This window comes from Microplitis mediator, chromosome 1 (assembly GCF_029852145.1).
Source record: "Microplitis mediator isolate UGA2020A chromosome 1, iyMicMedi2.1, whole genome shotgun sequence".
NCBI classification, from domain to species: domain Eukaryota; kingdom Metazoa; phylum Arthropoda; class Insecta; order Hymenoptera; family Braconidae; genus Microplitis; species Microplitis mediator.
The window spans coordinates 26557370-26571438 of record NC_079969.1 but is presented as its reverse complement, the minus strand read 5'-3'; the positions used below and the strand labels follow the sequence as shown (position 1 = coordinate 26571438).

At 31.3% G+C, this 14069-nt stretch overlaps 2 protein-coding genes across 4 annotated transcripts; both read left to right on the top strand.

The window, feature by feature from the left end:
- The first annotated feature begins 196 nt into the window (after positions 1 to 196).
- Positions 197 to 2494, top strand: LOC130678119 (eukaryotic translation initiation factor 3 subunit K). The gene is made up of 4 exons (XM_057485102.1): positions 197 to 355; positions 440 to 659; positions 729 to 954; positions 2136 to 2494. Exons 1-4 carry the CDS (start codon positions 303 to 305, stop codon positions 2291 to 2293), a joined length of 657 nt encoding a protein of 218 aa, XP_057341085.1. The 5' UTR covers positions 197 to 302; the 3' UTR covers positions 2294 to 2494.
- A 1116-nt stretch (positions 2495 to 3610) lies between these two features.
- On the top strand, positions 3611 to 13736 carry LOC130678074 (uncharacterized). 3 transcript variants are annotated; one of them, XM_057485084.1, is made up of 8 exons: positions 3611 to 3735; positions 6299 to 6404; positions 8100 to 8256; positions 10369 to 11453; positions 11528 to 11719; positions 12505 to 12832; positions 12892 to 13185; positions 13246 to 13736. In XM_057485084.1, the coding sequence occupies exons 2-8, from the start codon at positions 6328 to 6330 to the stop codon at positions 13486 to 13488; spliced, it is 2376 nt and encodes a 791-aa protein (XP_057341067.1). In that variant the 5' UTR covers positions 3611 to 3735; positions 6299 to 6327; the 3' UTR covers positions 13489 to 13736. The 3 variants fall into 3 exon arrangements, with proteins under 3 accessions (XP_057341067.1, XP_057341061.1, XP_057341060.1); XM_057485078.1 differs by having other exon boundaries at positions 3667 to 4049; XM_057485077.1 differs by lacking the exon at positions 3611 to 3735 and adding an exon at positions 4216 to 4300.
- The last annotated feature ends 333 nt before the right edge of the window (positions 13737 to 14069 follow it).

The following is a 14069-nucleotide window of genomic DNA, read 5'->3' as shown; positions in this document are numbered from 1 at the left end:
AGGGATTTTTCCTTCTCGAGGACATCATAATGAACCAATCCTTTTGATAACCTAATGTACAAATAATTCAATTCAAACCGCGCCTCGAACTAACTTTTCTCCTGACCGTCGATAGAGTAGATTTTCCCGAACTTCGAACATATCGATACCCTACACTATCGAACTATCGAAACTAATCGACTGTTGAATGTCAACCACGCGTTCATTTGCTGTAACCTACAACCTAACCAACAATTTCACCCTAGTAATAGCAGGACATTTCGTAAATATTCAGCTAATCAATTAATTAAATAATTAAAAAAATGGTCGAGGCAATGAGACAAAATATCGCCGAGATGATCAAAGGCATCGAAAGGTATTTTTTTTTTTTTTTTCACAAGTATCACAATCCATTAATTCCAAGTACTGAATTTTACTAAACTCTGTCATTAATTTCCAGATACAATCCTGATCATCTGCCAACACTGGAGCAATACGTTGAGGTTCAGACTCGTGAGAATGCTTATGATTTAGAAGCGAATTTGACGGTACTAAAATTATACCAACTCAACCCACATACTTTTAAAAACGATGTTACGGCTCAGATATTATTGAAGGCCCTCACTAATTTACCTCACACTGATTTCGTTCTGTGCAAATGTCTACTGAGTGAAAAAATCGTAAGTTTTTAAACTCATCACCGCTGTCACTTCTTCTAATTAATACTTATTAATTAATTATCGATCTAGATGCAAGAAGATCTTATCAATCAGGTCATTTACCTGGGAGACATCTTGGAGCGATGCGACTTCCAGCACTTCTGGGAACGAATGGCCCAGATCCCCATGACTGAGCTCTGCGACCGGATCGTTGGCTTCAAGGACTCGGTGAGGAAATTCGTCTGTCATGTTGTCGGAATCACTTTCCAGACTATCGACAAGGGTCTTCTGGCTCAACTTCTTGGCAACATTGACGGTAAATATTAATCTTCTTTAATGATCATCAACAGGGTGGCCACGAATCGGGACAACCGGAATTATCAGGGAATTTAACGCAACCGGAAAATGTCAGAGAATTTCAAAAAGTATCCGGGAATTAAATTGTAACAGTTCAAAATTTAAAAAATTTTCAATTATTCACTAGTTATAAAAATTAAGGGATATTCAAAAAATTTCGAATTTTAAAGTGACTTTCAACAGGTTGTGACTCGAAGGAAAATAATCAAACGACAAAAACAAAAAAGGCAAATTGTAGCTTCAAGTGTCTAGTTTTCTGATCTGGTCTTTAAACTTTTTTATTATGTGCGGTTCCGGAGTAATCCTGAGAAAACCATCGAAAAATAAATTTACCAAATTTTTGGTCGTCTTAAAAACGATCTTCGAGTTCAGTAAATTTTTTTCGATAATTATGATTGATTTTTGATTGCTCCGGAACCGTGCATAATAAAAAAATTTTAAGACCCAGATCAGAAAACTAGACACTTGAAGCTACAGTTTGACTTTTTGTTTTTATTGCGCGACCATTTTCCTTTGAGTTACAAACTGTTGAAAATTACTAAAAAATTTGAAATTTTTTTAATATCCCTTAATTTTTGTAACCAGTGTAGTTTGAATTTATTTAAATTATAAAATTTCTCATTAAAAATTTTAACTTATACATTTTTGACATCGAATAATCAAAAGTAGGCAATATTCATTTATTTTATTGCCATTTTTTATGGTTTCTCGCATGATTTAATTATCAAATTTAATTATTAAAAATGAAAATATAATAAAAACTTTGAATATCTAAATCATACGAATAAAATTTCTAAATCAGGGAAAAATGTGACAAACTTTACTAGAAAACCGAGAAATATCAGGGAATTTTTAAATCATTTCTTTGTGGCCACCCTGATCAAGTTGACAGATAGTTTACAATTTTCGGGGTTTTTTTTCAACGAATCAATGACAAAAAAAAAATCTAAAAATATGCACACGTAGAAAATTTAAAAAACTACAGGTGTAATTTTTTTTTTAATATTTTTTTTTCTTAAATTCATGGTTTAAAAAGAATCCAAAAACTATTACTCGAGTAACTGCAGTATTGTTATTCTCTATCGTTAATTTTTGCTCGTCTTTAATTATTTACTTAATTCAAATTAATTTTTTATGCAGATGGAACTTTGAAACACTGGGTCAAGAAGTACGGCTGGCAAGAGCAAAGCAAAAATGTCATTTTCATCGCCAATCAGGACGAGAACATAAAAACCAAAAACATCACCGAGAAAATTGATTTTGAAAATGTCGCTGGACTTATGGCTGCCTGTCTCTAAAGTTCTTTTTTTTTTTTTATTATTATCAATGCCATTGAAGTTGATTTTTATATAAATTTACAAAATAACTCCACTAGTACAGAATTAACAGTCACAGTGATTACATAATTTTCATATAAATATAAATATTAATTAATTTCATTCGGAGCGACTTGATTTGTTCGTAAGCGTAATCAATAAATTTAAAATTTAATCCTATAATTTATTTTTTTAATTATTTAATTATTTTCAAGTATGATTGTAATATTTCTAATTTAAAATTCTCATTAATAATTTAAATTTAATTGGCAAAAAAAATATTTCGCACTAAAAATTAAAATTTAATTACTAGTCGAAACATAAATTAATTAATATAAGTAATGAATTATTATCTACTATGATTTTTAAGTAATATAAAAAGCGCAATTATTGAAAGGGTACCAACTACGGACACCTTCATTTAATTATTTATAAAATGTCAATATTCTTAAGTCATAAATATTTATGATCCTGAATTTTTTATTTCAACAATTTAACTAAAAATAAAAAAAAGGAAAACTAAAAATATGCACATGTAAAAAATTTAAAAGACTACAAGTGCATTTTTTGTGAATATTTTTTTTTTTTATCATTTATCGTTTTTTTAAAATTTCAAAAGTTATTAGACGGCTAATTTCAGTATCATAAATATTCACATACAGACTAATCGTCTGGCTCTTAGATCCCTGGAAGAATTGCCTCCAAAAAAAAATTTTCATATTTTTATGTCGCAAAAATTTTCCTGTAGATTCTGCAATATCTAAACTTCGTATTAATGATTATAATTATTGACAAAATACTAAAATAAAAATAAGTTTTTTTTCAGGAAATTACCAGCAGACCCTAGGATTCGTTTACTCAAATACCAAATAATAATTATCTTTCTCAAAATCATAATTTTAAATAAAATATATGAGAACTGGATATTCAGGTACCAGCAATTTGCCCCTTATGATCTAAAGTTAATCGACTGATTTTCGGATTCTTTTAAAAACGATAAATCATGAAAAAAAATATTTAAAAAATTGTACATGTAGTTTTCTAAATTTTCTACATGCGCATATTTTTAGTTTTTTTTTTATATTTGATTTGTTAGAAAAAAAAATCCAAAAACTTTCATTGTCTGCTAATTTCAGGATCTGGTCCCTTCGCTCTAAAAAATAAAAGTCAAAATTATTTTTTAAAATTAATTTGTGTGTCATTTAAAAATGGATAAAATATAAGATTGCGCAATCGCAGAGTTGACATAAGTTTGGAGGGCGCTACCTGAAAAAATAACCGGTGCAGTCACTGTGTCATGTTGAAGATTTCCAGAGTTTGTCAGTATCTCCTTGTGTGCCATTGTGTGTAACACAAAAAAACAAAACAATTTGTTGTTTTTTATCGAGCACGTGACAGTCAAATTTCTAGAACATACAAGAAAAGTATACATCGTAATTATAATTAAATAAAACCTAAATCTATTTATAGCAATTCAGTATTGCCGCGATATAATTATCAATTAGCACACGAGTAACTTGTTCTTAAAATAAAAGCGAATTATCTGGTGTCAGTTGGACACCGCTGAAGCCGGTGTTTACTCGTCCACGTTAACTGCGCACTAATAAACACTCAATCTTGTTTATTCTCAAACTCTTTATTAATATCTACGTTTACAAAATTTAATTGTTAGTCATCAACATGCAGATACATTCCAACAGCCCTTACAGACCTTTCAGCAGTCGTCTACGAGCCAATCGTTCGTATTCTCTTCTCCATAATTCAATTTATTTTATTTGTTATTAACCAATTGCATAGTAATCAGTAAATAACTTCCTGCTGAGTCAACTAATTTTTTTTTTTTTTTTTTTTATTTTTTTTTATTTTTGTAAAGTTTTCATTTTATTTCCGAAACGTCAAACGAACGTTTGTTTTACGAAATGATTGAGTTTGTTTTTTTCGAACTAGATCAATGTATCTGTGGTTTTATTGATTCTCAGATATGTTTGGGTAATTTATTTTTAAAAAAACTTATGGTATTTTTATTACGCCGTATGATGAGCTGTCATGTTTTTGTTATTACGCGGGATTTTTAAAAAGCTACCAGTGATTTTTTTTTTATATTTGAATGTTAATTAAAAAAAAAAAAAAAACAAACAGACTGACATCTGTCGTGTCTTTAAAATTTAATTATTTTTTTTAATTATTAAAAATATATGACAATTATTGACCTAGAAAAATTAAAAATTTTTTAATTTAAATAATTGTATGAGACCAAAAAAAAATGATCCTGAAGTTAGCAGACAGTTAAAAATTTTCAAATTTTTGTTTCGGCTTAATTAAAAAATAAAAATATGCACATGTAGAAAATTTTAAAAACTATAGGTGCAAGTTTTTGAAATATTTTTTTTTGAATAATTTATTGTTTAAAAAAAAATCTAAAAATTATTCGGCTAACTTCAGTATCATAAAACAATTGAGTGTAAATGTAAGAGACATATGACATTTTTTTAATTACATATAAATATATTAATTAATTAAAATAATAAAATTTTTTTAAAATGCGTGCACTGAATTTTGAATTTTCTACACATGCATTTTTTTATTTTTATTTAATAAATACGTTAATTTATTATTTGAAAATTTCAAAAATTGTCAGATGTCCGCTAACTTCATCTGAGTTTGAATGCAGCAGACAGACAAATTTAAAATTATTAATGAATAGAGTAAATAATTAATAAAATTAAATTTAAAAAAAATGCGCATTTAAAAAACTGAGAAATTAACAAGTGCATTTTTTTTAAATTTTATTTTTTTTATTGTTTACTCTATTTATTTGTAATTTTAAATTTGTCTGTCTACTACATTCACACTCATAACTTCACTATCATAAAAAAAATGTATTTTATTTTTAAATAATTTAAAAATAAAATAATAATAAATCAAGATGTTTCAATGTCAAATATTTTTTTTACAAAGAAAAACAAAAAATTGTATTTTTAAATTTTTAATAAAAAAATTTACTTATATTTTGCAATAAAAAATTTTTATTTTTTATTCTAATAAGAAATTTTGTACTCTCATCAATATTCAAATAAAATATCAAGTACACGATTTTTATCACATTAAGAATATAATTTTTATCTAAAATCAAATTTAATAATAACAATAATTCAAAGTAATCATAATTAAAAAAAAAAAAAAGCCAATACACCTGTTGGTTATTTTCCACGTCATAAATAAAAAAATCAGGCCGACTTGCACGTGATTATTTAAATAAAAAAATATCACGAATGTGAGATTCGTTAAAAAAAGTAAGAAGGCAATAAACGTGCGCGAGACGTTTTCTATCATCAAATAAAGCGATAACAAGATAACCCACGGGGTCGGAGCCTATAGAGAAACGGGGGTGCAGACTAGCTCGTGTATGGAAGACTCGGCACCTCCTAGTGTCAAAGTAATACAACAATAATTATTATTATTATTTTTAATATAAAAAGTCTTGTTGAAATAAGGGGACAGGAGGGACAAGGGATAACGTTGATGATGCTGGTGGTTGTGCCGCGATGATGCTCCGCAGGTCGTGGCCTCCATTGATACCGCCCGCGAAACCGTACTTTGGACTAAATCATCGGGACGAAAAATACCAATAAACTAACGTATCCCGAGCGTTGTTACTCCAGTACTACTTGGTACTTCCGACTGCAACGTATACTTCTCAACTTTATTTTTAATCATCTTACCCTTCACTTTAATCTATTTTTACTTAAATCTTATCAAATTATTTATACTTTTAAATTTATTAAAATTTATTTCAAAGACATGGATCTTTAGTCTAGTGTGTAATTTATGCCTGAGTAGTTCATTTAAGAAGTGGGTTTTTTCAAAATTACTGGCGACGATACCGACCCGGGAAACCGATTTGAAGACTCAGCAAAAGGGTCAACTAGTGATTTATTTATTTATTTGAGAAATAAATATTTTTGAAAATACTAATCATGCTTACAGAATCGCGGAGCTTCAGCTCTAATGGAAGCATGATTGTGGTAAGCAACAGGTTGCCGTTTGTGCTCAAGAGAAATGAAGAAACCGGCAAACTAGAACGTAAAAGCAGGTAATTTTTTTTTTATTGATTACTTATCAAATGTTGAGTAATAAATTGACAGATGCATTTTTATCTCTTACATAATTTCGTTTATAAGCTCATTATTACTTTGATAAATATACAAGTTTATCTGATAAAATATTTTTATCTTTATTTATAATTTACCTTGACAGTAAAAAAAAATGTTATCATAAACGCACGTTGGATTTAAATATTTTATTTAATTGCTATCATAATGAACGCTGAGACTTTAAGTAAATTTATTTATTTTTAGTTTTGTTGAAATTTATACGATAAATGATAGCGAATAAATTAAATTTTATTTTTGATAAATTAAGTAGAAAATATAAATGATAAATAGAAATAAAATAACTCGTGATTTTGTTATCAACTTATAAATTATTATATACATAAAAATTCCCCTTTTATTATTTTTTTAAAATAAAAAAAAATTAATCATTGATTGGATTTTACATTATCAGAATCTTAAGATTTATTTTTCATTAGTAATTAGATTTAAAATTTTTTTAAATGTATTTCAAAGCCAATAGATCCTAGAGTAATTTTTATAATTAATAGTAAGATTTATATAAATCTAATCATTGCATCCCGGCGTATTTTATTTTTTTATTTTTTATAAAATTTATTAATTTGTTGAGTAGGTTTCAAATCAATCATTGGTTTAAAAGTAAATGTGTAATGGAAGTTGATCAAGTTTTTTTTTTATCATAATCATCTTGATCGTCATGTACCTGAAGATCGGAACGTTTTTCCGGAAACAGAAATAAAAGAACGAAATGAAAAGTAAATAATCTACTGGATTTTGATTCCTGAAAAGTTTCACACGGCAGCCGAAAATTGCAGGCCTGCCCCAACCATTCTTTAAGTTACACAGAAAAAACAGATATCTTGAGTCAAGAAAATATTTTTTAAGACAAACGTTTTCGGGAACCAAGTCAAGATTTTTGAGCCAAGAGAATTCGTCTTGGTTGGAGAAGATTTCTATTTTATCTGAGAAAATTTAGGTCTCCAAAAAAATTTTCTTGAATCAAGAATATTTACCTTCAGTCGAGAATTTTTTTTTGTGTGTACTTTTAAAGTCAAATTACATAAATTTTTTTCGGTTTTGTTGAGCGAAAAACGTTTCGATCTTCAGGTACATATCAAGTTCGAAAATACGCAAAATCCGTCGATTAATTTAAAAATAAGGTAACAGACCCAATACCCGATTAGGGAACTAGTACCCGATCGCTCATGTATTTGTATATATATTTATTAAATTCTACTAAATATAGATATACAAATATATGAGTGATCGGGTACTAGTTCCCTGAGCGGGTACTAGGTCTCTTATTGGCGATTTAAATTTAAAATTAAAAAACTCAATTTCTATGACTTCTTGCTCATAATTTTCAAATGAAAATAATTAGTGTGATTTTTAATTTAATTTTTAATTAATGATAATTCATCATAAATTTTATGGGGGTGGGGGTATAATAATTAAAAAAATTTCAATACTAAAAAATTTAATGATCCGACATGATAATACAGTACACTCTGGTCATAAGCAATGTTTCTGTCTATACTCTTACTTACAGGAAAAAATTAAATTGACGTGAGAGTGAGTAGAGCGTCCGATGTAACTTATAACCAGAGCTTACTGTAATTATTATTAAAGTTAATTATATATAAATTAATTTGTAGCGCGGGAGGTCTTGTTACCGCAGTAGCACCAGTTGTGATAAATGGCAACGGAATATGGGTAGGATGGCCCGGCATGCACATGGAAGATCAAAATGAACAAATACCTGAATCTGATCCTAATGATAGGACTCCAACAGCGGGTTTACTTTCGAGTAAGGTGAGAATTAATATAATTATCATCATTTTTTTTAAAATTACTCTACTATCTTCCATCCTTTAGTTCCCAATTTCTAAAAATTAATTAGCGGAATTCACTAATTCAGTTTTTATTAAAATAATTTCTAAATCTATCAGACATTTAAATAAAATATTATGTCTGATAATTCTCAGCCTTTATGTTATAAATTTATTTAATTTTTCATCCAATGAAAACATGCGGGAAAAATATGATCGAGTTTTATGACCTTGGCATTGACAGTACCTTAACAATTAACTGAATTATTTTTTTATTAAGTCGCTAAGTGATGACTAGTCAGTAAAATAATAAACAATAACACCATTCGTCATCAATAATCACAATAATATTAATTAACTTGTGTTAATAAATGCATAAGACTATCTAATAAAAACAACGGTTTTAAAACTCAACTACACAAACAATATCTCGATACTAAAATAATTATCACGCGCCATCCACATGTCTGATATTTAAAAAAATATATAAAATAATAGGATCGTGATACACAATAACTGATATCCCTCATCCTTTCGAATTATATTTACGATATAATCTCGGGTCATTTTCACAGATAAGCCTTTTCAAACACGATATAGACAATAATTAATAATCCCCCGATAAGCGGGCAAATAGTTCAAACAAGTTCGCAAAACGTCTAGCTGTTAATTGATTCTCCAGATTATTGTTGCTGCTTATCTGACAGTTTTTATTTTCGATAAATAATAAAACTGTTTATTACTTATTGAGTCACGTGGCCGAGGCATGCTCTGACCTGGTAATAAAAACCCCCTCGGTTGTAAGTTATATAGTAGTAATAATAATAATAATAATAATTATTATTATAAAAACTAAAGTAAAAAATCACGATCGCTGGCTCGACGGGGTCGGGTTATCATTGATACAGCAACCCATAGCCTGTAACCACGCATCGCTATCGTACATAAATAATAAAAAACATCTTTTGTAATTTTAAAATCTGTTTTTTCTTCACGTCGCTCATCACCCGAAAATATATTTACTTTTTTTTTTATTTCCAATTGAGAAATTTACGGAAGAAAATAAATAATAAAATTGATTATTTATTTGGGTCAAGATTATTTATCAAATAATTTATATACATATATATGGACATATGTATATATTTTAATAAAAAACAAACCACTGATTCAAGACTTTGAAATTTAAAAATGTAGTTATCCTCGTTATTGATCACAAATGCAGTCAAGGGTCAGTCGATCACCTTTTCTGTAGGATCAATTATAAACATATATATATATATATATATATATATATATATATATATATATATATTTATGTTGATAGATTTGTTGGGTTAAATTGTTATTATTACGACCTAATTTCATTTAAGCGACGTCATATTTTTATAGATATCATACAAAATATATACCGCTAAATTAAATTTGATAAGGACAATAAGACATATATGTAAATGTATGTACATGTAAATATAAATATGATATTGCAAAATAATTAAATGCATGGTATCAGTAAATGAGATTGTCGTTATCAAAGACGAGCCCCGCCGTAATTCCATCCAATAACAAAAGCTTAATATGTGATAATCATAAACACGAGTCAGTAAAAATTAATAGCGATAGGGGCATGTTCGAGAGACAATTAATAGGCGACAGCCAAGGGGCCGTACATGGGGGGTCAAAATCAAACGTCAGCAACTATTTTTTTAAATAAATATATATTAATAAATAGAATCACGAGTGTTTGTATCAGCGGTTGTTACAAGCTGGACTTTATTCACTTCCGATTAACAGATTTTTTTTTTTGTCATCCCGCCCAGAAGACTTCTCGTTAAACTTTTTTTTCTCGTTACAAGTACCCTTGGCATGACTCGCGATAACCAGGATCCTATCGGAGAAATGTGGACCAAATAAGATGATTTATATTTCATTTTGTTATCTGTATTTTAATGTATATATATGTATAGATATCAGCCAATCGCTATCAATTTTCATTAAAAGTCAATGGAAATACGTTAGAAATATTTCATCGTAGAAGAACTGGTTTTTAAAATGAATATGGGGATAAAATAATTTAAAAAAATATATTTTTCAGGTGGTTGCAGTCCATGTAGAACCCGATACATTTGATGCATACTACAATGGTTGCTGTAATGGAACTTTCTGGCCGCTATTTCACTCAATGCCAGACCGCGCGACTTTCAATGCCGAGCACTGGCGCGCGTACGTCGCCGTAAATGAAGAATTCGCAGCGAAAACAGTGAAGGCGCTCGAGATGATTCACGAGGAGCAGAAGACTAAACCAAACGGGACTCCGCTGGTTTGGGTCCACGACTACCATCTGATGTTGGCGGCCAACTGGATCCGACAGGCAGCCGACGAGAAGAATCTCAAACTAAAGCTTGGCTTCTTTCTGCACATCCCGTTCCCACCGTGGGACATCTTCAGATTATTCCCTTGGGCCGACGAAATTCTACAGGGAATGCTTGGCTGCGACATGGTCGGGTTCCACATCCAGGACTACTGTCTCAACTTCGTCGACTGCTGTCAGAGGAGTCTCGGTGGTCGAGTTGACAGAAAGAACCTTCTAGTAGACCACGGCGGGCGCACAGTCCGCGTACGACCGCTGCCAATTGGCATCCCCTTCGATCGATTCGTTTCACTTGCAGAAGCAGCTCCCAAAGTTATAATGACCAACTTGAAGATAGTTCTCGGTGTCGACCGTCTCGACTACACCAAAGGACTCGTCCACCGGCTCAAGGCCTTCGAGATGCTTCTGGAAAAGCATCCAGAGCACCGCGAGCAAGTGACGATGCTGCAGATCGCGGTCCCATCGAGAACAGACGTCCGAGAGTACCAAGAACTGAAGCTCGAGATGGAGCAATTGATCGGTTCCATCAATGGGCGCTTCACTACACCCAACTGGTCGCCAATCCGGTACATCTACGGGTGTGTCAGCCAAGATGAGCTGGCTGGTTTCTACAGAGACTCAGCCGTCGCTCTAGTTACCCCTCTAAGAGACGGAATGAATCTCGTCGCCAAAGAATTCGTCGCGTGTCAAATAAATACTCCACCAGGTGTCTTAATAGTTTCCCCATTTGCCGGTGCCGGTGAAATGATGCACGAGGCATTGATTTGTAATCCGTATGAAATTGATGAAGCTGCTGAAGTTATAAACAGGTACTGAGAATAAATAAAGAATTATGTTTTTTTATTTAAAATAAATAAATAAATAAACGAATTTTTTGTAACAGAGCATTGACAATGCCAGAAGATGAACGTACGCTACGTATGAATTATTTACGTCGTCGTGAGCGTATATATGACGTCAATTATTGGATGAAATCATTCTTACAAGTTATGGGATCATTGGAAGAACAAGATTCTGTTGGTGCGACTGTGATGCAGCCCGTTACGATGGACGACTTTGATGATTATCTCAGCAAGTAAGTGTCAATACCAATCGGGTAATATAATGGCCATGATTGGGGCCCGGCCAGCCGTACCATGGTCATACAATCATTTTTAATGAGATTCCATATACAAAAATTTGAAAGACGGTTGGCCCTGCCAAAAAAAAAATTTTTATCTTGAAATTATGATCCTGAAGTTAGCAGACAATTGAAAATTTTTTGATTATTTATTTTAAACAAATCAATTTAAAAAAAAATTCACATATAGAAAATTAAAAAAACTATCAGTGCAATTTTTTAAAATACGTTTTTTTTTATAATTTATCGTTCTGATAAAATTCTCTAAATTATTAGATGTCGGCAAACTTCGGTATCATCTTGAAATTTGAATGTAGTTCTTTTTTCTTATTAATTTTAAATTTTTATAGCGGGAAGTTTAAAAAAAATCTTTAACAATAAAAACTAGGACATCATTATCATTAATTAATAAATCATACATACATATATTTAATAATATATGAAGCTGATAATTAATTACAATATTTGTTTAGTCTACATCAGTAGATAAAATCATTTTAAGCATTAATCGGTGAGCATGAGCTGGGCATGACGCGTGAGTTTATTAACGATAAAAAAATACAAATGCATGATAGTTTAAGTAATTATTGATAATGAAAATAATAATAATTAAAATAATTATATAAAAATGAATAAGATTATTTGAACTGCTTGTGGAAACGGCGGGTCCGCGCACGCTGTCGCTAGTTGACTCATTGTCAAAGCCAAGTAACAACCCAGTGACCGCACATGTCCCCTAGATACATTGGCGATGATCACAAATTGGCGCTACTGCTTGACTACGACGGGACCCTCGCGCCGATTGCGACCCACCCGGACCTGGCGATTCTGCCCCTCGAGACCAAGAACGTTCTTCAGCGACTGAGCAACATGCCGGATGCCTACATCGCCATCATATCTGGCAGGAATGTAAATAATGTCAAGTCGATGGTGGGCATTGAAGGCATCACCTACGCCGGTAATCACGGTCTCGAGATTCTCCACCCCGACGGCAGCAAATTCGTCCATCCGATGCCCGTTGAGTTCGAGGATAAAGTTGGCAATTTGATGCAGCTTCTCCAGGATCAGGTAATTTATTTTTTTATCAATCACTGGATTTATTAATTAATTTATTAATTAATTTTTAGCTCTGCAGAGATGGCGCTTGGGTAGAAAATAAAGGAGCCTTATTGACCTTCCACTACCGCGGAACGCCAATTGAATCTCGCGGTTTTTTAATAAGACAAGCGAAGAAATTAATTGAAGAAGCAGGATTCAAAGCTTGCAAAGCGCACTGTGCTATCGAGGCTAAACCACCAGTTGAATGGAACAAAGGCCGCGCTTCTATATATATTTTACGTACGGCGTTTGGTCTCGATTGGAGTGAGAGAATAAGAATTATTTACGCTGGTGATGACGCTACTGATGAAGACGCCATGAAGGTAAATTAATTAATTGATTAATTATGGAATAGATTGTCAAGTGATTGGTGGTGATTTCAGGCATTGAAAGGCATGGCTGCGACTTTCCGCGTCACGTCTTCTCACATCGTACGCACGTCCGCGGAAAGAAGACTGCCCAGTACAGACTCAGTGCTGACGATGCTCAAGTGGGTGGAACGACACCTCGGCAGACGTAAACCTCGCAGCAATAGCGTCGACGTTTCAAATCGTTTCCGACCTCCCAGCGGCGGTGTCACCATGGAGATGTCATTCACTGAGCCCCAGCCTTCACTCGCTAACTAACAATTTAATTAGTCATTTAAAATACTTAAGAATTAACAAACCGTAGCTCCGTACACTAGAATTATCATCATTATTACTTTCAATTATTTTTACTTCACTAGTTTATTAAACGTCGACTTTATTTATAAGACTAAGACTTAAATTCACGCAACGCAGATTAATATCGCGTATGTTTAAAAGAGACTGTTATTTTTTTTTTTTAATCAAATTTTTTTGAACAAAAAAATTATGATACGTCTCCTGTATTTTTAACAAAAATTTCTAAATCAAAATCTTTGTTTCCGGGTACAAAATTTTCATTTAAAAAAAAAATGATAATTTACGTAAAATTTTTTGATGACATTTAAAATTTTTTTGTATTCATTTCTAGACTGAGGTCGAGTACGAATATATATAACAATTTTATATTATTAGTGTAGAAGTTAGGAACGTAAATTTAAGACTATCGCTCAAAGACAAGTACAGAATATATGACACAAGATTATATGGTCTTGGGTTGCAGCAATGATTTATTAAAATATCAAAGAGCTTCATAAAGACAAGATTTAAAATAAACAAACAGTCAAATATCAAATGTGTTC